Here is a 27,011-nt window from a genome sequence, read left to right as displayed (position 1 = left end):
GAAAACTTCATCCTCGGTAAGGAGCCCTACAGCATTACTCTTGTATATAAAAACTCTTTGTCGACCAGGCATGGTGGTTCACAGCTGTAATCCCGGCACTCTGGGAGGCCAGGGCGGGAGGATCGCTTTAGGTCAGGAGTTCCAGACCAGCCTGACAAGAGGGAGACCCCGTCACTAACAAAGGTAAAAAAAATTAGCTGACCACAGTGACACGTGCCTGTAGTCCCAGCTACTCGGGAGTTTGAGGCAAGAGGATCACTTGAACCCAGGAGTTTGAGGTTGCTGTGAACTATGAAGACACTACTGCACTCTAACCTGGGCAACAGAGCAAGACTCTGCCTAAAAAAAAAGAAAAGAAAAGAAACAAACTCTATGTAGTCATCTGTATGTCTTAGGAATATCCGAAATTCAGTGTTAATCATCAGTGTAAGCATAAGATATGTAAATATCTTCATCCTACAGTGTGAAAGGACTTAGTTGAAATTATGTGGGCATTGCCAGTTTCCACAAAAAGCTTTGTGAAAGCCCATTTTCATTCACTGAGGAACATCTTGGGATGAAGTTGAGTTTTTATTAGGTTATTGTAGGTAGCTATGACTCATTACTAAGCTACAAGAGCCAAATTCATTCTGGTTTCAGTGAGAATTCTATTCCATTCTAAAGCATACTAATCCAGTCACCCACCTTTATGAATTTCTCACAAAATCTAAAGTACAATTGCTTGCCAGTGAACACTTCCTTAGGGTTTGATGGTTTCACAAGACTTAACAATGAGATATTACAGAAGTCTCTTTTGTCAGGTTATAGTTCACTGTAAACAGGTTTGGGGGAGGGAAAGGCACACACACAGTAAGATATTACATAATGATGTTTTTGTGCCAGAATTTTTAGTCCATTTGTGCAGGTAAAAGCTAATTCTTAAAGGGCCAAAGAGCAGAGACATTTGTCTTACACCTCATTCCATTCCAAACCCAGGCTTTCTTGGCAGTGGAGGTTGCTGTTCTACATCAGAAAATATAGAAATATTTGGCATCACTTCCATTAAATTCTTTTCTGCATCACACTGCAAAATAAAAAAATCACATCTGAAAATCAGAACAATTTAAAGCTATGAAATAAAATTATACAATATATAAAAAAACAACAAAGTGAGGAGTAACTATTTTTATTCTTGATCTTTTTTCCAGGGGTTACTTAAAATGTTAAAAACAATGGACAGAAAAGTCATGGTATTACATGAGGAAAGACCGCATAACTTTTTGCTATCTCTGAAAGTACTAAAACCCAAATGTTGGCAATACAAAAGACACCTGACTACTAATCGCAGAACTCAGTTGCAAGCCATCCTGAAGCACTTGAAATGGCTGCCGAAGAAAGCTTAAATACCTTTATAAAACTGGCAAAGAAAATGTTAAAAGCTCTTGGGGGAACGTGCATTGAATTGAAGAACTCTAATGGGCTTTTTTCCTGCACAGAAAACTCTTCTGGCTCCCAAGTAGCATAATGGATTTAAAGCTAATTACATACACTTGACAAGCAGCTATTTCTAGATATGGTGGTTGTACAAGATGATGTTTAGAAAAGCAGAAGCCCGTCCTCCATTTCAAGGAAGTCCAGGACAACATTTCTTACACACTAAATGTGAAAGCTTGTGCTTGAGGTGCAAGTGAGCCAGTCACTGGGCTGGGGGTCAACTCAGCTATCCTTAAGCATTAGAATGTGAAGAAACTGCTGTTATTTATATGTCCTCTTCACTGTCACTTGCTCTTGCCAGGCTGTCGAAAGGGTGGTTGAAGTGTTCTTGCTGGTCAGAAGAAACTGCTCCAAAGAACATGCAAGAAAACTGGAGGGAAAAAAGTAACTGCATTGTTGATTCCAAAGTGAAAGTTTGCTCATTAAATGCTCCAGGTGACAGCTCCTTTCAGAAACCTGGCTGGTGTGGTATCCCTGTCTTTGTTGGCGATGGAACACCCAGAACCTTCATTATTGGCCCAACTCATCCTGAAAGCAAACCTTTCCCTGACTTCAAAGGCACAAGACAATCTTCAGTTTGTGCCAGCCTTGTGGCGTCAAAACTTCCACCAGGACTGTGAGGGGCAGACAAAGGGAGCCTCTGCAGGCTGTTGTGGGTGAACCAAGCAGTCTTCTCCCTCCCCCTCCTGCTAGGGCAGAAGCTGCCCTTACTTCCAAAAGACAGCCAGTCCTTCCCACCCTGCCTGCCTCTGCATCCCAGCCACTCCCACACCTCTCCTACTGGACAGGAATATTAGCATTTTCAAATGCTCAACTGTCTCTCATCTTTAAAATACAGAAATAATCTGACCTCATCCCATTCCTTCCTCCAGCTATTGCCTTATCTCCCCTATAGAGGTGTCTACACTCACTGTCTGCATTTTCTCATTCTCCTGCTCTCCAGCCCTATCTAAAAAAGTTTCTGGCCTCCCAACATCACCAAAACTGTTATGGTCACCAGTATTTGCCACATCCTTAAAGTCAGTGCCTATTTTCAGTCTTCACCCTATTTGCTATTCACTGTGACACTTCCTCTCGTGCCTTCCTCCTGCCACAACTCTCCTGGCTTCCTGGCTGCTCTTGGCTCAGCTGGTTTACCGGCATCAGCCTAGCTCACAGCAACCTCAAACTCCTGGGCTCAAGCAATTCTACTGCCTCAGCCTCCTGAGTAGCTGGGACTACAGCCACCATGCCAAGCTATGTTTTGCCCTCTTCTAACCTGTCTTTGAACCAGGGTTTCATAACCTGAGCACTACTGCCATTTGAGGCCTTATGATTCCTTGTAAGGACTGTCCTGGGCATTGGAAGACAGTGGGCAGCATCACTGATCTCTACCCACTAGATGCCAGTAGCACCCCCTTCCTGAGTTGTGACATCCAAAATGTATCCAGACATCTCCTGAGTTCCCCTGGGGTGTATAATCACCCCTGGTTGAGAAGCACTGCTTCAGTGATGGCAGTCTTCTCCCTCTGTCTGTCTGTCTAAGAGATTTCATCCACACCCCCAGCTGAAATGATCATCTATATGCCAGGGAGTTTCAAGTTAGAATTTGAACGGCAGCCCACAGACTCTACTTCCTACTTGCTTTCTGCAACTTAACATACCCAAAACCGAACTCAGTAAGTCTTGAACCTGGTTCTCCAAAACTAAGTCACCCTTGGTACCTCCTTTTTAACCCCCATAACCAATCCATTACCGAGTCCTGCCAGTTTAACCTCCTAAATTAACTGTCTACCTCAGCTGCTTATCTCCATTTCTCCTGAGGAATCCCCATCTCCCAGATGCTACAGCGGGGTGGGGGGGCATTCTTGCCTCACTGCACCCCATTTTTCACACAGCGGCTGCAGCTGAAGTTATCTTGGAAACATTCAACTCTGTCGGGCCTCCCTGTTAAAACCTTCCAAATACTTTAAATACCAGCGCACTTCACATGGCCATATACATGGCTTATGGAACTCCCCCAGTGTGATTTGGCACTCACCTATTGCTCTAGCTTCACTGTGTGCTGTTGTCACCCTCTAGCTGTCTGATCTCCAACCACACTGGCCACCTCTCAGTTCCTTAAAACCACCACACTCCCTCCCGAGGCTCCTCCTCCCACACCCACTACTTTATCCTTCCACCTCCGCTCAAACCACAGTTTGAAAGGGAAGACTTTCTGACCTCTTGGATTAGGGCAGTACATACCATAAATCCTCTCAAAGCACCCTGAACTTTTCCTTTATTGAACATACCAACAGCTTTTTAAAAACTTACCAGATATTTAATAATGTGACTATTTTATTTTATATCTTAGACCCTAGTCCTGATACCCTCCCTATACCCCCTCTAATCTATAATCAGGTTTATTTTTTTTTTTTTAAGACTAGTCAAGTGCAGTAGTGAGGAGGGGGAAAGTAGTAGTGCAAGTTCAATCTGTAACTGTGAACAATCAAGTGAGATAACTCACTACCTTCGGACCAGCCTAAGATCAGGTGTAGGAACCTATAAGTTCTAGAAGGAAACATGGGTGAATTCCCCTTTAAATTCCATGTTGAAGCTGGGCATGATGGCTCACACCTGTAATCCTAGCTCTCTGGGAGGCCAAGTTGGGAGGTACAACTTGAGCTCAGGAGTTCGAGACCCCGTCTATACTAAAAATAGAAAAAATTAGCCAGGCATGGTGGCGTATGCCTGTAGTCCCAGCTACTCGGGAGGCTCAGGCAGAGGACTGCTGCCAGGAGTTTGAGGTTGCTGTGAGCTAGGCTGAGGCCATGGCACTCGCCTAAGCAAGAGAGTGAGACTGTGTCTCAAAATAAATGCCGTGTTGGGAAAAGCTTTCTAACTACTGACAATACCTGTTTTTTTAGAGATAGGGTCTCACTCCGTCACCCAGGTTGGAGTGCAGTGGTGTAATCATACTTCACTGCAACCTCGAACTTCTGGGCTCCAAGTGATCCTCCCACCTCAGCCACCCGAGTAGCTAGGAACAGGCATACACCATGATGCCCAGCTAATACATTTTTTTTTTCTTTTTTTTTTTCAGTCAAGATCTTTCTTGCTTTGTTGCCTAGGCTAGAATATAGTGATGTCATTATCACTCACTGCAACCTCAACCTCCTGGCCTCAAGTGATCTTGCCTCAGCCTCCCAAGTAGCTGGAACTACAGGCATGTGCCACCACCTCTGGCTAATTTTTCTATTTTCTGTAGAGGTGAGGTCTCACCACGCTGCTAAGGCTGATCTCGAACTCCTGGCCTCCCTAAGTGCTGGGATTACAGGCATGAGCCACTGCACCCAGCACCACTGACAATTTTTTAAAAATTGATAAATTGGACTATATAAAATGAAAATTGTTTTCATGGCAAAAAAACACTTAAAATACAACTGACAAAGTGGGAGAACATATTTGCACCATATATATAGACAAATAGCTAATATCCCCATATATAAAGAATGCCCATAAAAACCCAACAGAAAGGCCGGGCGCGGTGGCTCACGCCTGTAATCCTAGCACTCTGGGAGGCCGAGGCGGGCGGATTGCTCAAGGTCAGGAGTTCAAAACCAGCCTGAGCGAGACCCCGTCTCTACCATAAAAATAGAAAGAAATTAATTGGCCAACTAATATATATATATATATAAAAATGAGCCGGGCATGGTGGCTTGTGCCTGTAGTCCCAGCTACTCGGGAGGCTGAGACAGGAGGATCGCTTGAGCCCAGGAGTTTGAGGTTGCTGTGAGCTAGGCTGATGCCACGGCACTCACTCTAGCCTAGGCAAGAAAGCGAGACTCTGTCTCAAAAAAAAAAAAAAAAAAAAAAAACCCAACAGAAAAATGGGAAGAGACATGAATAAACAATTCACAAAAGTTATAAAATGGCCTTTAAACATAGGAAAAGATGCTTAAACTCACAGAGAAATAAAAAAACCACACTGAGCTGGTGTGGTTGCTAGCACCTGTAGTCCCACCTATTCAGGAGGCTGAGGTGGGAGGACTGCCTGAGCCCAGGAGTTTGAGACCAGCCTGGACAACATAGTGAGACCTTGTCTCTCTTTAAAAAAAAAAAAACAAAAAACAAAAAAAAAGAAACCTACACTGAGATACCCAACTATCAGTTTGGAAAATATTTTTTTAAAGTTTGACAAATACTATTTGCCAGGCTATGATGGGAAGGGCACTCCTCTCCACACAGGGAGTGCAAACTGGCACAGCCCCTCTGGAGGGGAATCTGGCAGAACCTCACAACACTACATCTGCAGTCGCTTTCTGAACCAGCTGTCCCACTGTCAGCAGTTTACTCTGAAGATACTCTTTGGACAATATGAAAAAACATGTAGGCCAGGCGCGGTGGCTCACGCCTGTAATACTAGCTCTTGGGAGGCCGAGGCGGGCGGATTGCTCAAGGTCAGGAGTTCAAAACCAGCCTGAGCAAGAGCGAGACCCCGTCTCTACTATAAATAGAAATTAATTGGCCAACTGATATATATATAAAAAATTAGCCAGGCATGGTGGCGCATGCCTGTAGTCCCAGCTACTCGGGAGGCTGAGGCAGAAGGATCCCTCGAGCCCAGGAGTTTGAGGTTGCTGTGAGCTAGGCTGACGCCATGGCACTTACTCTAGCCTGGACAACAAACCGAGACTCTGTCTCAAAAAAAAAAAAAAAAAAAGAAAAAACATGTAAAAGGTTATTATTGCAGAGTACTGAGGGGAAAATCTAAACACCCACAAAGAGAAGAATGGTTGAATTAACTACGGTACATTCACAATTGGAATACAACACAGCTATTGGGAAAAAATAAAAGAGATAAACCAGGCCAGGTGTGCTGGCTCACACTGTAATCCCAGCATTTTGGGAGGATCGTTTGAGACCAGGACTTCCAAGACCAGCCTCAGCAACATAGCAAGACCCTCATCTCTACAAAAATTTTAAAAATTGGCAAGGTGTGGTGGCATGCGCCTGTAGTCCCAGCTACTGGGCAGGCTGAGACAGGAGGATCGCTCGAGCGATCCAAGGAGTTTGTGGCTGCAGTGAGCTATTATTGCACCACTGCACTCCAGCCTGGGTGACAGAGTAAGACCTTGTCTCTAAAAAATTAAGTGTGTGTGTGTGTGTATAAATAAATATATCAACACACACATATATATATTTACTAGCTGTGGCTGCTGAAAGGGCTCAGAAGCAATGAAACCCCAGTACAAAAGCGCACACCTGACACCTAGAAGTTGCTCTCTATCATCTCCAATAAACGGAACCAGGACTCCTAGGAGAAATGGCTGATTCCAAGGCTGGGCAGGGGAAGTACAAAATAAGCCTACAATACCTGAAGGTTCCAAAAAGTAAGGAGGTGCTCAAAAAATGTTGGAGACATATCAAAGGGACACAAACCCAACCCAAAGAGGCTCCTAGTGGCCAAATATGGAGCATTTTGAGCAAGAAAATAAATAATGATAGTAATGGATTATGACCCATAGGATAAAATGAATATCTAAGAGTACACAGTAATATAAAGAAATAACTGGATAACAAAGGGGAGAGAAGGGGAAGGCCTTTCTTAAAGTAGGGTTTCATCTAATTAATACAGAAAAAAATAATAGATCCGACAGAGAAAAAATAAAAGAAAGGAAAATCACCATTTTGGCAAACATCACAGTAATAATTATTTCTGACAAAAGCATCAATGGATTCTAAAAAAAAAGTAAAAAGTATGAGAAACAGGATATTTACATAGTCTCAAAGTATCTCCCTACGAGATTCTTACCAACAGAAAAACAGTAGCTTGACAGCACAGAGAGCTAGCAGATGTCACCTTAACCACATGACAGAAGTGAACACCACAAATAAGGAGACAAAGCTCCAATGTATGTCTCCAGACATAAAAAGAACCCAAAACCACGCTGTTGCATTCTCACGAAAATGCATAATTAAAATATAATTATGGGCCAGGCGAGGTGGCTCATGCCTGTAATCCTAGCACTATGGGAGGCCGAGGCGGGCGGATTGCTAGAGGTCAGGAGTTCAAAACCAGCCTGAGCAAGAGCGAGACCGCGTCTCTACTATAAATACAAAGAAATTAATTGGCCAACTAATACATATAGAAAAAATTAGCCAGGCATGGTGGCGCATGCCTGTAGTCCCAGCTACTTGGGAGGCTGAGGCAGCAGGATTGCTTTAGCCCAAGAGTTTGAGGTTGCTGTGAGCTGGGTTGACGTCATGGCACTCACTCTAGCCTGGGCAACAAAGCGAGACTCTGTCTCAAAAAAAAAAAAAAAAAAAAAAATATATATATATATATATATATATAATTATGAAGAAATGTCAGAAAAATCCAAAATCAGGGACATTGTACTAAAGTGTCAAAGTAGAAAAAGACAAAGCAAGATTTAGAAATGTTCCAGATTCAAGGAGACTCTGCTAACCTAAAATATTATCTTTTTTTTTTTAAGAGACAGAGTCTTGCTCTGTTGCCCAGGGTAGAGTGCAGTGGCACAATCACGGCTCACTGCAGCCTCAAACTCCTGGGCTCAAGTGATCCTCCTGCTTCATCCTCCCAAATATCTGGGACTACAGGCATGTGTCACCATGCCCAGCTGATATTAACATTTGAGGAAACTGGGTAAAGGGTATATGAGAATGGTTTGTACTATTTTTGTAAGTGAGTCTGAATTTATATTTTAAATTTTTTTTAATTAAAATTTCATGTGCATATGCGTATGTGTATATGCATAGAAAAAGTCTTAAAAGGTAGAGTAATAATCAAAATATTTGAAGTGATTATCTTTGATCTCTTATTTGTATTTTCTGATTTTTCTTTAATGAAATGGTAGTTGTACTGTTATACAAAATGTTAACATTTGGAAAGTCTGGAAGAAGGGTATATAGAAATTTGTGTACTATTTTGACAACTTTTTAAAAGTCTGAAATTATTTTTAAAAGACTAGTTAACAAATGAGCAAACAAATAGGGTGGGCCATATTACGATAAGAATGTTACTAGCATTATAATGGCTATAGGTTTAGTCTGGTTCAAGGACAAGCAGCCTTCAGTGTGCATGGCAGACCCTGCTAGTCAAGTAGAGATAGAGCTTTGGAGTCATTCTCAACACAGCCTGACCAACCAAATGACTGGTGTGGGTCCCAGAGAGGAAACCTATCTGCGATTCCTGCCATAGGGTATGTTTTATATGGTGGTGTGGGGAGAAAAGGAAGAAGCCATGTGAAGATGTTATTAATACCCCAGGGAAAGCCCCTGAATGCCATTCCAAGGAGTTTTGGCTTAATCTTATGGGAGAAGCATCATAATCTAAGAGTTTTAGAAGCAGGAGAGTGATATATAACAATAATAACTAACATTTATTGAGCACAACTATGTGCTAGGTACATCTATTAGCTCAATTAATTTTCACAATTCCATTTAATGGGCATATAATCCCCATTTTACTAATAAACAGAGGCAAAGATAAGTAACTTGTCCAAATCACAAAGCTAGTAAGTGGCAAGAGGGAGGTTTGAACCCAGGAAGCTGAACTCTAGAGCCAATGCTCTTAATCCCCGTGTCTCATGGTAGATCTAAGGTTTGGACAAAATCTATTAGTCCACAGTGGGAACAGCCAGCGTGTGGGGAGGATGGAGGCTGGGAGGCCAGGCGGGAGGCCATAGTAGTTCAGGTGGAACTTGATCAGGGTCTACATCATTTACCCATAATGTAATTTCAGCTTTGCAGGAATTTGTCACATTAAGGCAAATAATTCCCTTTAAAAATAGAGCCTTCTTTTTAGAATTTAGCCATAGTACAGGCAATTGGAGTAAAGAGTACTGTAATGGTGCTCATGGAGCTTATGATTCTGAATGTCACTTTCCCCAGTGAAGAAACTGTCAACCTTAGAGAATTTCAGGGACCTGGAGTAGCAGGAAAATGATTTCCTGTTGTTGCCTGTGAAAAAGTAAGCACAATACGTTTGGCAAAAAAAACAGGAGAGGTAAATGCTTTTGTATAATGAGAACACAGATTTCAGTTTTCACTTTAGGCCAACCTAGTAATATACAAGAAAATTGCCCTAAGTGTTGGGCATACAACAGGTACTCAATAAACACTTATGGTGTCAAAATGATTAAATTGAGTTTACCATCCAATTCTGCCCCAAAAGTCATATATAGCATAAGATGGTGAATTCTAAAAATATTATTTCTCCTTTCAAATTTTTAATTCTAAGAAACTCGTATTTCCAAATCCCTAATAATAGCAATAGCAAAACTAGTCTGAATAAAACATTAAACATGTAAAATTGGGATTATCAATATTTGAGATATTTTGGAAGCTTCTAATAAATTATGTTTACATTCAATTCAATAGATTTCATAAGGTCTAACAGCATAGTATTTTGTGAAGCTTATTATCTATCTAGCAAAATGTTGGTAATATCACCAAATGTTATTAACGGGTATGCCATTATGAAGAAATCTGTGATATTTTTTGGGATGGCATTTACATTTATACTATTATGAATAAAGCATTTCTCAATCAAATTTGAAAAATAAAATTAGAAGAAAACTTATTTCAGGAAACATTATTTATATAACTTTAGTATATTACCTGTATTCAAAGATATACAATAAATAATCACTATTTATTCTTAAATATAAGTGACCTAAATCTCTACTTGAATACGCTTTCTTTGTTAGAAACTGACTGAGCAATTTAACTATTTTCTGTTGCTATTCTATAAATTAGACTTTCCTCCATCTAAGACTAGCTTCATAATTTCTCTATCAAAAAATAAGAACATTGATTTTCAGGATGTTAGGAGTGGGCTAGGGCAGGGAGATTGCGAACGGAGGCAGATGATGAGAATTCTTGACTGAGATGTGGTTGTGTCTCAACACTTAGTTTTTACCTTCCTGAGATATGGAGACCCTGGCACTTCCTCTGTGTCACTGACACTGCTTTCCGGTACTTCACTGATGTCTCCAGTTGCTCTCTCCATTATAGAGCTGCCACAGTTTCCCAACGTAGAGTTGTTTGTGAAAGTCTCATCAGGATAAAGCCTTTTGGGTGCCGCTTTTCTCGAGATACACTCCAGGGCCTGGCTGGTTACATTTTCATCAGCCTTTGAATCTGACTGCATCCCATCTGACCTGAAGTATTAACAGGGATTAAATAAATGAACTGCTTGCTTTGAAATATATTTTTTATATAACTAATGTAGCAATGTGGGATGACAATGGGTTTAAGAAATGTATTGAAATAACGTGGAACTAATTATTGAAAGTTAACATTTATATATATGATAATTTAGAAATTCTTTTGACAGAGTTGAATCTTTCAGTAAAGCAACCAAATATGACTAGGAGATCTTGTGATAGGATAATAGGACCAAGTTTAAAAAAAAAGTTAAATAAATTATAAATGACAAAATTTTATGCAGTCATTAAAAATCATGTTTTTCTGTCATAATTGGTGATATTAGACCAAGCCTACAATATATTTATGGGGGAAAAAAAGGATAGTTATATGATCCCAATCTTGTTTAAAATATATGTGGCTGGGCACGGTGGCTCATGCCTGTAATCCTAGCACTCTGGGAGGCTGAGGGAGGCGGATTGCTTGAGGTTAGGAGTTTGAAACCAGCCTGAGCGAGACCCTGTCTCTACTAAAAATAGAAAGAAATTAATTGACCAACCAAAAAAATATATATACAAAAAATTAGCCAGGCACGGTGGTGCATGCCTATAGTCCCAGCTACCTGGGAGGCTGAGGCAGTAGGATCTCTTGAGCCCAGGAGATTGAGGTTGCTGTGAGCTAGGCTGATGCCACGGCACTCACTCTAGCCAGGGCAACAAAGTGAGACTCTGTCTCAAAAAATAAATAAATAAATATATGCAAAATAAAAAATCTGAAAGAAAATACAATGAGCCAAAAAGTTCATCATAGCTTTCTCTGGGTGGTTCATTTAAGGGTAAGTTTTATTTTCTTCTGTACTTTTCTCTATTTTACAAATTTCCCACAGTAACTTTGTTTTACTTACAATAAAGCAGCCCTTCCCTCCAAAAAAGTTATTAAGAAAAATAAAATAAAATACAGCCTGGGCAACATAATGAGACCCCATCTCTACAAAAAATGTTAAAATTAGCCAGGTGCCTGTAGTCCTAGCTACTTGGGAGGCTAAGGCAAGAGGATCACCCAGCACTTCAAGGTTACGGTGAGCTATAATCGTGCCACTGCACTCCGGCCTGGATGACAAAACAGTGAAATCCTGCCTCTTAAAAAAAGAAAAAGAAGAAGAAGAAAGAAAAACAATAGCTATCTCTATATCTGAGGAAAAGTTCTAGGGAGTAAATATAGACTTTCCTGTGAAACTTAACACTATCACTCCTAAAAAAAAACAACTAAAAATTAGAAATGAATTTTGGGTAACAACACAGATAAACCAGACAGTCCTGTTAAATTCTGGTCAGAAGAGAAAAAGCAAACATCTGATTCAAAATCGGTAATGTCTCTATGCTGCAGTTAGACCTCATCACTACAGCTCCTCCAGATTCTGTCAAAAGTTCTGACCTAATGTTTCATTCCTTAGCTGTTTCCTAAGTGAATGCCACTGAATTATTTCAGAATAAGACTGTGATGGCTTTTCCCAACCAATAAAGAAGTTAAAACACAGCCTTACCATTTTCGCTTCTGTGGAAGGCACAGGGATTGTGGCGAAGATGCCCTACTTGGCTCATCAGCTAATGTAGCCAAAATAAAGTTAGCTTCCACTAGCATATCATCAATACTTAAAGCCATCGGCCTAAAAAGGCAAAGTCAGAGAAAAATAACACTCATTTTCTGGTGGACATTAGGAACACATTAGAAAATGATACGTAGTTCTGGATTAAAATAAACAGTAGGGCTGGGTGTGGTGGCTCATGCCTGTAATCCTAGCATTCTGGGAGGCTGAGGCGGGCAGAATGTTTGAGCTCAATAGTTTGAGACCAGCCTGAGCAAGAGCAAGACCCCATCTCTACTAAAAAAATAGAAAAAAATTAGCTGGACAACTAAATTTATACATATATAAATTAGCCAGGGCCCGGTGTGATGGCTCACCCTGTAATCCTAGCACCCTGGGAGGCCGAGGCGGGCGCATTGCTCAAGGTCAGGAGTTCGAAACCAGCCTGAGCAAGAGCGAGACCCCGTCTCTACTATAAATAGAAAGAAATTAATTAGCAAACTAATATATATAGAAAAAATTAGCCAGGCATGGTGGCGCATGCCGGTAGTCCCAGCTACTTCAGAGGCTGAGACAGAGGAGGATCGTCTGAGCCCAGGAGTTTGAGGTTGCTGTGAGCTAGGCTGACTCCACGGCACGCTAGCCCGGGCAACAGAGTGAGACTCTGTCTCAAAAAAAAAAAAAAAAAGAAACAGTAGTAGACATTCTTTTTGGTTTTCACGAATTAATGCAATCCTGAAAGCTGAAAGGATCCTTAGAAATCATCAGATCTGGTTTTATACAACATATCTTAACCTAATCTCATTTAAAATTTTAGTTCTGAAATATCAGTATCATAGTTTCATAGAGATTTAACTTAAGCCATGTATCTTTTCTAATTAAGCAATTATTCAGCATCATGTGAAATTTATAAATGTTTCACTCTGAAGAAGAATATATCTCTATCAAGTTACAAATTTAAAAAGCCAATGTTAACGGCATCTTTCAAAATTTTAGTTTGATAAGTGTTGCTAGGGAAGTTAAGGAATTCCTGAGGTGTTAGTCAATTTCAAAATGACACAAAGGGCTTTATTATTCATATATAACAAAAGAAAAGAAGCAAACTCAGAAAAGTTCCCAAGGACCTACTTCCCAGGAAAATCAAAATGAATAGATATAGGAGCATGTGTAGCTTCTGAAAATGTCAGCATTCCCTGAAAGAAGAAAAGAAGAAAAAAACCCTTGAAATCTTTATTAAAAACAAGTGAAAATCTGAATTTTAATTTAATGCACATATTTGTTTACTTTCAATTCCTTGAAGCAAAATGTTATTTCAGTGTCCACTCCAATTTGAAAGAAGTCAAACTCTTCCGGGCCAACAACCATCTCGCTGTACACAGAATTTGTCAAATCTGCTTAATATTATAAGAAAACAAACAATAAAATTAGTTCCAGAGGTTATTTGTTAAATTTTAATACAAAAATATAACCATAGTGGTCGATTAAATCTAGCCACAAATTATTTGACATTCCTTTATTGAGAGGTGGGGTCTACGTCTAGGTTTGCTCCCTTTGAATCTGGGTGGTCTTATGACTGCTCTGACCAATAAGCAAAGTGACACTGTGGCAGTCTCTGGGCCTAGGCCTTAAGAGACTGGCAGCCTGTGCTTCCTGTCCCCTGCAACATTCACTGTTAGAACTCAGCCACCATGCCATATAAAGTCCAAGTTATGGCCGGGCGCGGTGACTCACACCTGTAATCCTAGCTCTTTGGGAGGCCGAGGCGGGTGGATTGCTCGAGGTCAGGAGTTCAAAACCAGCCTGAGCAAGAGCGAGACCCCGTCTCTACTATAAATACAAAGAAATTAATTGGCCAACTAAAATATGTAGAAAAAATGAGCCGGGCATGGTGGCACATGCCTGTAGTCCCAGCTACTCGGGAGGCTGAGGCAGGAGGATCGCTTGAGCCCAGGAGTCTGAGGTTGCTGTGAGCTAGGCTGATGCCACGGCACTCTCTCTAGCCTGGGCAACAAAGCGAGACTCTGTCTCAAAAAAAAAGAGTTTGAGACCAGCCTGAGCAACAGTAAGACCCTGTGTCTAAAAATAGAAAAATTAGCCAGGCATGGTGGTGTGCACCTTAGTCCCAGCTACTCAGGAGGCTGAGGCAGGAGGATCACTTGAGCTACAATGACACCACTGCATTCTAGCAGGGGCAACAGACTGAGACTCTGTCCCCCCCCCCCCCAAAAAAAAAGGTGCTGCCAGGTACACTGGCTCATGCCGGTAATCCCAGCACTTTCAGAGGCTGAGGTGGGAGGATCACTTGAGCCCAGGAGTTCAAGACCAGCCTGGGCAACAAAACAAGCCCAATCTCTACAAAAAATTTTTACAACTAGCCAGGCATGCTGGCATGTGCCTGTAGTCCTAGCTATTTGGGAGGCTGAAGCTGGAGGATCACTTGAGCCCAAGAGCTGGAGGCTGCAGTGAGCTATGATAGCGCTACTGCACTCCAGCCTTGGTGACAAGAGACTCTGTCTCTAAAAAATAAATAAGTCCTCATATTTTTAATTTTCATCAATGAACATGAATTATGTAAGTAGTAAGAACAAAAGTTAAGGCCGGGCATGGGGGCTCATGCCTATAATCCTAGCACTCTGGGAGGCCGAGGTGGGCAGATTACTAGAGGTCAGGAGTTCAAAACCAGCCTGAGTAAGAGCAAGACCCTGTCTCTACTATAAATAAAGAGAAATTAATTGGCCAACTAATATATATATAAAAAATTAGCCGGGCATAGTGGCGCATGCCTGGAGTCCCAGCCACTCGGGAGGCTGCGGCAGCAGGATTGCTTGAGCCCAGGAGTTTGAGGTTGCTGTGAGCCAGGCTGACACCACGGCACTCACTCTAGCCTGGGCAACAAAGCAAGACTCTGTCTAAAAAAAAAAGAATGAAAGTTAAATGATATATTTTTTAAAAGGATCACACAATAATTGTAAATATACATTAATCTCAAACAAGAAGATTCATGTCACTCCCAGTATGTTAACAGAGAAGAAATTCAATAGTAAGATTAGATAATTGGGTCCCCAGTCAGGCATAGCTATAACTACTCATTAGGAAGCTAGTCACAGAGATAGTGTCTCCTAGTTACTAAATGGCCATCTTTATTGAGAGATGGCATGATGGAACATAAAACAGACCCTTTCACTAGCCAAGCATATATTTTCCAGATCATGCCCTCCTGTGGGCCAAAAAGAATGCTGGATGAGCCTTGAGAGAAACGATGAAAGCACAGTGTTAACAAGCCTACGCCTGGAGCCCACTATGTATTCAGATCATAATCCACTACTTGCTAACTGTGGGACACCAGGCAAGCCACATAGTTTCTCTGGGCTTTAACTTCTTCATGTGTAAAATGGGGATAGTAACAGTGCCTACGTCATACAGTTGTTACGAAGATTAAATGAATTCATAAATGTAAATGACTTAGAATAGAACCTGGCACAAAGTAAACACTACAACAGTCATCTGACCCAACTTAAGCCCTGGTTCCACTGATTTTTCACTTTAAAATATTGCAGTTCCTTCCCTGTATTTTCTCTTCATTGCTATCACCACCGAAAACAAATTTTCCAGGGCAAAGAGTCTCAAACAGCTTGTGATGCCAAAAGATCCTAGCAAATTTTCTTGATATCAAAACTCTCCTGATTTAATTGTGCCTCAGTTTCTCCATTCCATCTAGGTAACTCTTAGAAGAGCTGACTTAAGAGACCATTTGCATTTTCTGCCCTATATATTTGCCATCTGGAATATATATTCCATTTCTAATTCTAAGTTGCTTTTTCTTATGTCATCTAAATCATCTCAATGGGATTGGTGGCCTCTTAATTTTTCATTATACTAAACACAGAGGATGGTAAAGAATGAGCAATAGATCTTAAAATCTTAATTGAAAATATATTTTTCTCTGTAACCATTCTTATGATTTCAAAACAACCTGAATTTCAAAGCCAAATATTTTAATTACTGATTGTGTTAAACTTTCTGGATCTCTTAAAAATGTTTCTGACCTTTCTACATCTTACTGCTTTTTAGACAAGAATAAATATTGTGCCACTTATATTTACTGTATGTACGGTTAGTGATCAAGAGAGCCAGGAAGGAATAATCAATCAAAGCACCATGACAGAGGACCCTTACCCATTGATTCCTCATTAGAACTCTTGAGACAAAAATTCAGTGGAGTCACGGCAAGAGTAACTTCCTCTTGACCAGATGTAAAAAGAACAATTGCCTCAGCAAGCAATCTATAAAATGAAAAGAACAGTATTAACATTATTTGCAAAATAAAAGGAAAAAAATCATCTTATTAACTGGGATTCAGATCTTTAATCTGGAAATAAGTTGGTTGGCCTGGGTTTAGAAAAATTTACCCAAACAACCTATCTTCTTTCTTATATATGACCTGCTATATTTTTAGTATATTTTTATTTTATTTTATTTTTTTTTTTTATTTTTTTTAGGTATTTGCCATTCTGTTGAGTATATTTTTAAATAGTAACTCTATTTGAAGACCAAGAGAATAGCAAAATGTATCCTTAGTCAAACATGTGAAAGCTATAATATGAACAAAACACGAGAACAAAATATCTTTAATTCTATGTTTTTGTGTGCCCAATATATTTTTAAAAATTGACTTGAAATCATACTCCAAAGATAGATAGTAGAAAATACCGCTATTCAAATACAGATCAAGCGAATTATAATATATTGGAGACTCAGCTGCGGGGTAGAGGTTTACAAGCAGTAGTCTGCTGCTATATTCTTTCTCTCTGTTACTTTCCTCTATTACTTTCAAGTTTCTCTCGACATCCCAAATGTCCTTTTATCCTGAGCTTCCTTTTTTAAAAAAGCTTTACTGAGATGTAATTCACATACAACATAATTCACAAATTTAAGGTTGCCTGATTTGCATTTTCCTAATGACTCAATGATATCCGGCATCTTTTCAAGTGCTTTTCAAGTGCTTATCCATTTGTACATCTTCTTTGAAGAAATGTCTATAAAATCCTTTGCTCACTTTTTAGTTAGGTTGTCTTCTTATTAGGGCATTATAAGTTCTGCATTCCTTTTGAAACTGAAGTGTTGCTAGATAAAAATGAAATCCTTTGAATTTATGTAATCTTGGTGTCAACCTGATGATAGACATTAGCTTAGCAGTATTTCTTGATGTCAAAATGTCAGGAACACCTACCAAATTCATTTGGGAACTTTTCCAGTTAAGGGAGAGGTGTTATACAAGATTCCAAATAACTTGATACAAAAAATTGACAGCATGAATGTGCAAAGCAAAAGGAAAGAAAAATACAAATTGCTAAAATATGAAAATATTCAAACTCATTAGTAATAAAACACAACAATAAAGAACACCTAATAATATCAGGTTGGCAAACTCATCAGGCTGGCAAAATTATTTAAAAATTGATTATATTCTCTACTTCAAAGGATTCTCCTCCACTTTTGGTGGGAATGTAAACTGGCAAAAACTTCTGAGATGGCAATTTGGTAGTCAGTATCTATGCAAATTTAAAATTTGTGTAAGCCTTTGACCCACCCAATAATTCCTTTCTTAGGACTCTATCTGTGTCAGGCAGCCTGAAAGATGGCCCTGATGATCCCCACCTCCTGGATTCATGTTTTTATATAATCCACCCCCCACCCCGCAAGTATGGGCTGGACTTACAGATTCACTTGTAGCAAAAAGAAAATGGCAGAAGTGGTGAGATGGAAATTCTGAGATTAGCATATAAAAAGATCATGGCTTCCATCTTGGGAGTGTGCTCACACATGCTCTCTCTTTTTCTCTCTCTGATCACCAGCTCCCATGTTGTCAGGGCACTCAGGCAGCCTACAGAGAGGCCCACGTGGCAAGGAACTGAGCCTTGCCACATATCAGTGAGCATGGAAGTGAATTCCCCAAGTCGAGCCTTCAGCTGAGACTGCAGCCTGACCTGACAGCTTGACATCAACCTCACGAGAGACCTTGAGCCAGAAGCACCCAGCTAAGTCACACTTATTAGTAGAAAGTAATAAATGTCTGATTTTTAAACATTCTAGATTTTGGGGAAATGTGTTCCACAGCAATAGATGTCTAACACACTAGCAGCGTTGTTTGTATTAGCAAAGAGTTGGAAACAGCCTAAGTTTGCACCAATAAGGTAATTGATAAGTAAATTATGATTCAGTCATACAATGAAAAATGATGCAATCATCCAAAAGAGTAAGACTGATTTAAGTGAACTGATATAGAAAAATGCTCACAATATATTAAGTAAAACAAGCAAGCTGTAAAATAACATGGATCGTAGGACATTTCCTTTGAAAAAATTATGTGTCTAGTATATAAATGAGAGAGACAGCGGCAGAGGAGGAAATAGCCATAGCCATAGGGACAGAGGGAGTTACAGAGATCATGATAGAGGTTACCCTGCTGCATGGCACACAGTGCATGTGGAGGAGAAAGACCACATTTAGTATATTTGCTCTCTTCTATATATTTTGGATGTATTGAAAGGAGCATGTGTCACTTTTGTAGTGTAAAAAATAAGATAAAACGTGTTTTGGGTCACAAAGTTATGCTAATTAATGTTTAATGCTACCGCTGAACTGAAAAATTGGGCATACTTTTACTGATAAATATGCTTCACTTATTATCTACAGAAAAACAGGTAAACTTATGAATAAAATCAGTTCACATAAAATATTAAAAGCAGTATGTTCTAAGACTCAAATAGTTACCATATAAAAATGCAAAGTATTATGAGATAATATATTTACCTCTTTTGATAGAACTTGATGTAGAAAGCCACTGATGGGACAGTTTTAGAAATTTCTTGGCCACTAAATTATTACTGCTACCATCAGGCAGTTTATCTACTATTATCTTTTTCAAAGTTTCCTCCTGACCCTATACGGTGATTTCTCCAAGTCAAGTTTTAGCTTAAAAAAATGTGATGGATTGCAAAGCTTTATGGCATTAATTCTTTTTTTTTTTTTTGGGGGAGGGGGACAGAGTCTCGCTTTGTTGTCCAGGCTAGAGTGAGTGCCGTGGCATCAGCCTAGCTCACAGCAACCTCAAACTCCTGGGCTCAAGCAATCCTCCTGCCTCAGCCTCCCAAGTAGCTGGGACTACAGGCATGTGCCACCATGCCCGGCTAATTTTATATATATATATATATATCAGTTGGCCAATTAATTTCTTTCTATTTATAGTAGAGACGGGGTCTCGCTCTTGCTCAGGGTGGTTTTGAACTCCTGACCTCGAGCAATCTGCCTGCCTCGGCCTCCTAGAGAGCTAGGATTATAGGCATGAGCCACCGCGCCCGGCCGGCATTAATTCTTTACTCTGTGACCATACTATATTCAGATAAAGAAAAATAAACAACAGAGAACTCATTACCTGGGTTGAATCACTAGTGTATTAGCACACATATTCTTTTCAAAAATAACTTGCAAAGGCTGACTTTCTTGAAAACATACATTATGAGTTCTTTTAATACCTTAAAAAGAATAAAGCAACCTCTTAATAATTTGAAGTGTAAAATGAACAGATTTTGAAAGTCTTAAGTTTCACAGCCAAATTAAAATAATAAACTAAATTTCCTATCTGGCAGGTGCATACAGCTTGGAGAGCATCCTTAATGAAATGTGTGTATCGTCCCCTAGTGGACACCAAGCGACATGTCACACCCTCTGACTAGGCAGTAGAGTTCCAGTTTCCCTTTGAAATACAAGTGGTTTCTTTTTTCTTCCTCTCTTTCTTTTCTTTCTTTCTCTCTCATTCCCTCTCTCTTTCTTTTTTTCTGTTAAGAGACATGGTCTCACTCTTGTCTCCCTGGCTGGAGTGCAGTGGAGCAATCATAACTTACTGCAGCCTGAAACTCCTCAGCTCAAGCAATCCTTCTGTCTCAGCCTCCTGAGTAGCTGGGACTACAGGCTTACACCAACAAGCTCAGCTAATTTAAAAAAAAATTTTTAGAGATGGGGTCATGTTATGTTGTCTAGGCTGGTCTGCGAACACCTGGCCTCAAGCAATCCTTCTGCCTCAGCCTCCCGAGTTGCTGGAATTACAGGAGTGAGCCACCATGCCTGGCTCCTTATTTTTAAATTTTTTTATGGATACATGTTATTTGTACATATTTATGAGGCATGTGTAATATTTTGTTACATGTATAGAATGTGTAGTGATCAAGTCAGGGTATTAAGGTATCCATCATCTGGGAGTATTTATCATTTCTATGTGTTGGGAACATTTCAAGTCCCCTCTTCCAGCTACTTTGAAATTTATAATACATTGTTGCGAACTACAGTTACCCTACTCTATGGAACATGAGAATTTATACCTTCCATATAACATTTTGTTTGTACTTATTAACCAACCTCTCTTCATCCCCACTTCCACCCACTTCCCCTTCTCCCAGCCTCTGCTATCTACCATTCTACTCTCTACCTCCATGAGATCAACCCTTTTTTTTTTTTTTTTGAGACAGAGTCTTGCTCTGTTGTCCAGGCTAGAGTGAGTGCCGTGGCGTCAGCCTCGCTCACAGCAACCTCAAACTCCTGGTCTCCAGCGATCCTACTGCCTCAGCCTCCCGAGTAGCTGGGACTACAGGCATGCGCCACCATGCCCGGCTAATTTTTTTTTTTATATATATATCAGTTGGCCAATTAATTTCTTTCTATTTATAGTAGAGACAGGGTCTCGCTCTTGCTCAGGCTGGTTTCGAACTCCTGACCTTGAGCAATCCGCCCGCCTCGGCCTCCCAGAGAGCTAGGATTACAGGCGTGAGCCACCGTGCCCGGCCGAGATCAACCCTTTTAACTCCCACATGAGTGAGGACATTTGATATTTGTCTTTCTATGCCTGGCTTATTTCACCTGGCATAATCTCCAGTTCTATCTACATTGCTGCAAATGACATGACTTCATTCTTTTTTATGACCAAATAGCATTCCATTGTGTATATATACCACATTTACTTTATCCATTCTTCTTTTGATAGACACTTAGGTTGATTCCACATCTTTGCTATTGTGAATTGTGCTGCAATAAACGTGGGGGTGCAGGTATACCTTTGATATCCTGATTTTTTTCCCTTTGGATAAATACTCAGTAGTGGCATAGTGGCATTGCTAGATTGTATGGTAGTTCCATTTGTAGTTTTTTTTTTTTTTTTTTTTTTGAGACAGAGTCTTGCTTTGTTGCCCAGGCTAGAGTGAGTGCCGTGGCGTCAGCCTGGCTCACAGCAACCTCAAACTCCTGGGCTCAGCGATCCTACTGCCTCAGCCTCCTGAGTAGCTGGGACTACAGGCTAGGCCTCCCAAAGTGTTAGGATTACAGGCGTGAGCCACCACGCCCGGCCCATTTGTAGTTTTTTGAGAACTCTCCAAAATACAGACAGCTTCTTAATGGTGTGTAAAATAGTGATTGCCCACTCCAGATCGTATCTCTATGATTCTCTTTTAGTACCTTTCATCCAGGACTGATATTTCTGGATAGGACTTTTGGCACTAAGACTTCAACATCTGGTCTATGAATTATTTTCCTTTTAAAGTAAGAGAAGGGGTAGCCACAATGGGTGTGGCCCTATGTGCCAGGAACTGTTGCATACATTTTCCATATATTCTCTCTGATCCTGACATTATTCCTGTGGGGTAAGAACTTAATCTCAGAACAGGAAACTATAGCTCAGTGAGGTAAGTGACCTTTAAGGACACAATGTTTTAACAAGTACAACTAGAATTTCAATCTACCTTGCACATAGAACCCATGTAATAAAATATAGGTGGGTTATAACTTTCTGTAGCATAATAATGTGGTGAGAATCAAAAGAGCTCACTAGAAATAACATTTCTCAATTACGTGGTTCCTTTTCTACTGAATTAATAACAGCAACATTTATTAATTTAATAAATATTTACTGAGCACCTACTGTGTACCAGGCTGTATTAGCTTTTGTTGCATGACAAACCACTCCAAGGTGCAAAGCGGTGGTTCATGCCTGCAATCCTAGCACTCTGGGAGGCCAAGGTGGGAGGATCACTTGAGGTCAGGAGTTCGAGACCAGCCTGAGCAAGAGTGAGATCTTATCTCCACCCAAAATAGAAAAAATTATCCAGGTGTGGTGGTATGTGCCTGTAGTTCCAGCTACTTAGAAGGCTGAAGCAGGAGGATCCCTTTAGTCCAGGAGTTTGAGGTGGCAGTGAGCTTTGATCACACCACCACACTCTAGCACTCTAGCTGGGGTGACAGAGCAAGACTATGTCTCCAAAACAAGAAAAAAAAACTTGGTTTGTAAAGCTTGTGCCACTGACACATCAGAAAGGAAATAATTAATACCAAACATCTTACAATACTTTTACAGCTACAGGTAAGACAATACTTACAACTGCCCTACTGCATCATTACACAAGTTCTAAGCAATAATGCAATGCAAAGTCTTTTTTTTTTTTTTTTTTTTTTTTTTTGAGACAGAGTCTCGCTTTGTTGCCCAGGCTAGAGTGAGTGCCGTGGCGTCAGCCTAGCTCACAGCAACCTCAAACTCCTGGGCTCCAGTGATCCTTCTGCCTCAGCCTCCCGGGTAGCTGGGACTACAGGCATGGGCCACCATGCCCGGCTAATTTTTTTATATATATATCAGTTGGCCAATTAATTTCTTTCTATTTATAGTAGAGACGGGGTCTCGCTCTTGCTCAGGCTGGTTTTGAACTCCTGACCTTGAGCAATCCGCCCGCCTCGGCCTCCCAAGAGCTAGGATTACAGGCGTGAGCCACAGCGCCCGGCCCAATGCAAAGTCTTGATATGCAGTTTGAATATTCTAAACATGGAAAATATTTTTTAAAAAACCCTAGCATTTTAAACCACTTTTAATTATACTTACCATGTCTGCAGAAGAATTGAATAACTACTTTGCACTTATCAGATTTGGTGAATATTTTGCACTTTTCTACATTTCTTTCAAGGGAATTCAGACATTTAAAGATGGGCCCAATTGACTGTAACACAAATACATTATACATATTAAGCACATACTTAAGATGGTTGTTTGATTAGTTTTTTAAAAAACTAACAAAAGCATGGGTATTCATAAATGGATGGACTTGTTCTGTGTGACATTTAAACTATTAAGTATAGAATACATGTTATGTTCTAAATATTTACCTTCATTCCCAATTTGCAATTTAAATTCAATATGGTGTCATTACCATTCATTTTCACTGAGGTTGACCATTGATAATGTTGAAAAAACAAAGAAGAGAACAGGATACATCCATATGCAGACCGACAAGAATTCACAGATCTTAGAGCAAGCTGGAAAAATAAGATAAAGGCTAGTTAGCAGAAAATCGACTTTCTTCAAACAATTGTTTAATTTTTAAAAGTCTATTGTTTAATATCACAGTTAAATATGCTTAAATAAGACCATGGAATGTTAACTATGGACTGCAGTAATCAATGTGTATTGAATGTGCATATGTACATACATGCGTACATATTTACATTGAATATGTCTATGTGTTAAATCTTAAATCTTGCATGTTGAAATTTTAAAATAGTAAATACCTACAGGGGTCTTAACTTTAATGTCTGAAGTGTCAGAAAGCAATGTACAGGGTAGTTATAGTATATGGGCAGCTCACACCTTATCTAACGGGAGAAATTGTTACTCAGTTTCAGCCAACTACTTCCACCCCAGAAGGTAGGCCCAAAATGATCAGGTCTTCTGAATTTTCATGAGAAGCAGGAAAAACTGGACTGTCTAAAGTTTTAAATGTTAGAAGTTATTTCAAATTTTTATAAAACCATGCAGGTCCACAAGACATTTCTGGAGGCCATATCTAGCCTCCTAACTGCAAGTTTATGACTTCTGTTTTAAGTCAATTATGTTTATCGGCATGATTTTCAAGTTTACTATGCTCAAAATGTACTCAGATATATAAAATAAAAAACAGTGAAAGGGATAATTACAATTTCTGGATTTCCTGGTTAACATTCAATCTGACTGGGATCTTTAAATATCTTCTCTTGCCTTAATACATTGTCCATTACTTAACTTTCTTACTTACACCTTTTTCAGAAGGGTCTAGCCACAGCTCGTCACTAATTCGTGATAAAGCTTGGATTGCTTTCCCAAATACTGTGGAGGAAAAAAAAGGTGCTTGCTCACATTCCTTCCCTCTAACAATAAAAACAAATCATAGGACTACTTCAGCATTCAGAGGACTCAAGATAAATTCATTTAAAACAACAGTTTTATAGACTAATGCTACATTGCTTTAATAAAGTATAATACCCTTGGAAAAATGCCAGACACACAGTAAGAACTCGATAAATTTGCAGAGTGTGTGAAACAATAAAATTCAACAAAATTCTTCCTCCTGTATGTTTGCAGTGTTGCATGGAGCTCCTATGGCAAGCCAATTTCCATACTAATATATTTTAAAACGTGATTTAAATAAATGTATTTGACCCCCAAAAAAGTGTGAAAACAGTGCATGGAGAGGATGATTTGAAGTGTTTTTAAATAGCTTTACAGACAGCAAAGTCAAAACAAGTCATGAGAGAAAGTATGGATATTCAACATGCATCTCTGGTGTTTGAAGGCAGTATGGAAGATGCCGACTTTCCCATCAAACATACTCAGGTGCCCTGTCAGAAAAAGATGCTAGGGCTGGATAAAATATTGTTCTGATCCAGTATGACACTGTTAACGTTCTTATGAGTTATGACTAAGTAAACTTCATGGTAAACTGATATGGGACACTATGCTGCAATACAAATGGATGGCCATTTCAATCCATGCAAAAATATAAAAAAGGAAAAATAATTCCAGAACATAAAATCAGATAACAATGGTTAAGAATCATAAGTGTGTACACTGGGAAAGATAGGATGACCCAAAATAAAAAGTAAAGATATTTGTCCCTTTTTACCCCTTAACATCTACCACTTTTTCCTGGAATGGAGGATGTTTTCAGGATTCAAGGGCATTACATTTACTGTGCAAACCTCTCTGCCAATCATAATTTGTATTTGCAGCCGCTCTCCAGCGCACCTTAGATCACCAGGCATTAGATTCTTATAAGGAATGCGCAATCTAGATCCCTCCCATGCGCAGTTTACAGGAGGGTTCTTTACAGTAGGGTTCAGGATCTTGTGAGAATCCAATGCTGGCCAGGCACAGTGGCTCATGCCTCTAATCCTAGCACTCTGGGAGGCAGAGGAGAGAGGATTGCTTGAGCTCAGGAGTTCAAGACCAGCCTGAGCAAGAACGAGACCCCCCCTCTCTACTAAAATAACAACAATAATAATAAATAAAAACAAATTATCTGGACAACTAAAAATACATAGAGAAAAAATTAGCTGGGCATGTTGGCGCATGCCTGTAGTCCCAGCTATTCGGGAGGCTGAGGCAGTAGGATCTCTTGAGCCCAGGAACTGGGAAGTTGTGGTGAGCTAGGCTGATGCCACGGCACTCTAGCTTGGGCAACAAAGCCAAGACTCTGTCTCAAAAAGAATCCAATGCTGCTCCTGATCTGCCAGGAGGTGGAGTGCAGGCAGTGATGTGAGCGATGGGGAGTGCCTGTAAATACAGGTGAAGCTTTGCTTGCTCCAGTGCTCACTTCCTGCTGTGCGGCCCTGTCCCTAACAGGCCACAGAACAGTCAGCCGCCTGGGAGTTGGGGAATGAGAGCTTTACAGTCTAGGAGAGAAAACAAAATTAAACAATCATACAAATAATTGCTTATTGACAATTGAGATAAACACTGCAAAAGAGAACTTCCTAGTCCTCTGAGACCACGGAGAAGTGGAGAACTTGTGCTTCCTTTTCCTGCTTATTAACACTGCGCCATAGCTGTCCTCAACACTCCAGAAGCCGGCCCCAACACAAGATACCTTTCAATGACCATTTTCAGGTTACAACCTTTGGGAAATCATTGCTTTTCTAAATATTTTCTGGAGTAACTTTCATTTCTAAAGTGCCATTTACAATAATAATAATAATAGCTCCTGTACGTTCCCATATATTACTGAGATTTTTACATGCTTTTCAATCTCATGACTACAATAAATAAACCCCATAAAGAAGGTGCGGTTATTATTCCCATTTTATAGATGAGGAAACTGAGCCCCAAAGTGATTTAGTGACTTGTCCGAGGCCGAACATTAAAAAATGATAGAATCGGGAAGAAAAACCAGCTTTATGCTTTTCTCTTGGCACAAAAACACTTTTGCTAAGCATTAATTACACTCCCAACTCCTCCCTACACAGTCCTCACTATCTGAGTTTGAGGCCTGATAATGATTTCATTTCATAGACACCACCCGTATTAAACATATGCATAAATAAAAGGAGATGGCCCTTCATCCTCCCCTCAGAAGCTAAAAGGACCCGGCGTGGGTAGGGGCTGGCTGTGGCAAGGTCTCTTGTTTTCAGCCCTTGTGCATAAAGGCAAAATGGAAAAATAAGACGACGGTGGAGATGCCCAGGAATCTTTAGCTTTCCCTTTTCTACACAGCAAGGCAAGAAAGGCGTCTCCACCTTTCACCTCACTGCCGCTCATCACGCACTTCAGCATGGCTATCAGGCCCTGAAAGGCAAGGTCGGAAGGCACGCCTCAGTTCGACGGCCCCAGGTGCCCGGATGTTGCCCGCGTTCTTCGAAGCTTCGCTCTCGTCTCCCCACCCTACCACTCTGCCTCCACTAATTCCCAGAGCGCAGGTTCGCTTTACGGCGGGGAAGGGCCTGTGAGGGCCTCCGTAGGACAGTTTTCTGTCGACTT

At 40.3% G+C, this 27,011-nt stretch overlaps 1 protein-coding gene across 2 annotated transcripts; it reads right to left on the bottom strand.

Annotated features, from left to right (window-relative positions):
* Positions 1-43: 43 nt before the first annotated feature.
* Positions 44-26,931, bottom strand: RAD9B (RAD9 checkpoint clamp component B). 2 transcript variants are annotated; one of them, XM_075996549.1, is made up of 11 exons: positions 26,771-26,931; positions 24,295-24,365; positions 23,390-23,539; positions 23,109-23,223; positions 19,629-19,728; positions 16,370-16,476; positions 13,478-13,587; positions 13,322-13,386; positions 12,152-12,274; positions 10,382-10,622; positions 44-1,063 (listed from the first exon to the last, which is right to left on the bottom strand). In XM_075996549.1, exons 1-11 carry the CDS (start codon positions 26,805-26,807, stop codon positions 956-958), a joined length of 1,227 nt encoding a protein of 408 aa, XP_075852664.1. In that variant the 5' UTR covers positions 26,808-26,931; the 3' UTR covers positions 44-955. The 2 variants fall into 2 exon arrangements, with proteins under 2 accessions (XP_075852664.1, XP_075852665.1); XM_075996550.1 differs by having other exon boundaries at positions 13,478-13,584.
* Between the last annotated feature and the right edge of the window lie 80 nt (positions 26,932-27,011).

The sequence above is a fragment of the Microcebus murinus genome, chromosome 22 (genome assembly GCF_040939455.1).
Source record: "Microcebus murinus isolate Inina chromosome 22, M.murinus_Inina_mat1.0, whole genome shotgun sequence".
NCBI lineage: Eukaryota > Metazoa > Chordata > Mammalia > Primates > Cheirogaleidae > Microcebus > Microcebus murinus.
The sequence above is the reverse complement of the archived record's forward strand: the minus strand, read 5'-3'. Positions and strand labels throughout refer to the sequence as shown.

Bases quoted from the DNA above. Each gene is read 5' to 3' on its own strand.
- RAD9B (XM_075996549.1), bottom strand. From the start codon at position 26,807: ATGCTGAAGTGCGTGATGAGCGGCAGTGAGGTGAAAG. The intron at 19,729-23,108 runs GTAAGTATAATT...ATTCTTTTTAAG, and splicing joins TCAATTCTTCTGCAGACATG to GTATTAAAAGAACTCATAAT. The intron at 1,064-10,381 runs GTAAAAACTAAG...TTTATTTTGCAG, and splicing joins GGTCTCCATATCTCAGGAAG to TGTGATGCAGAAAAGAATTT.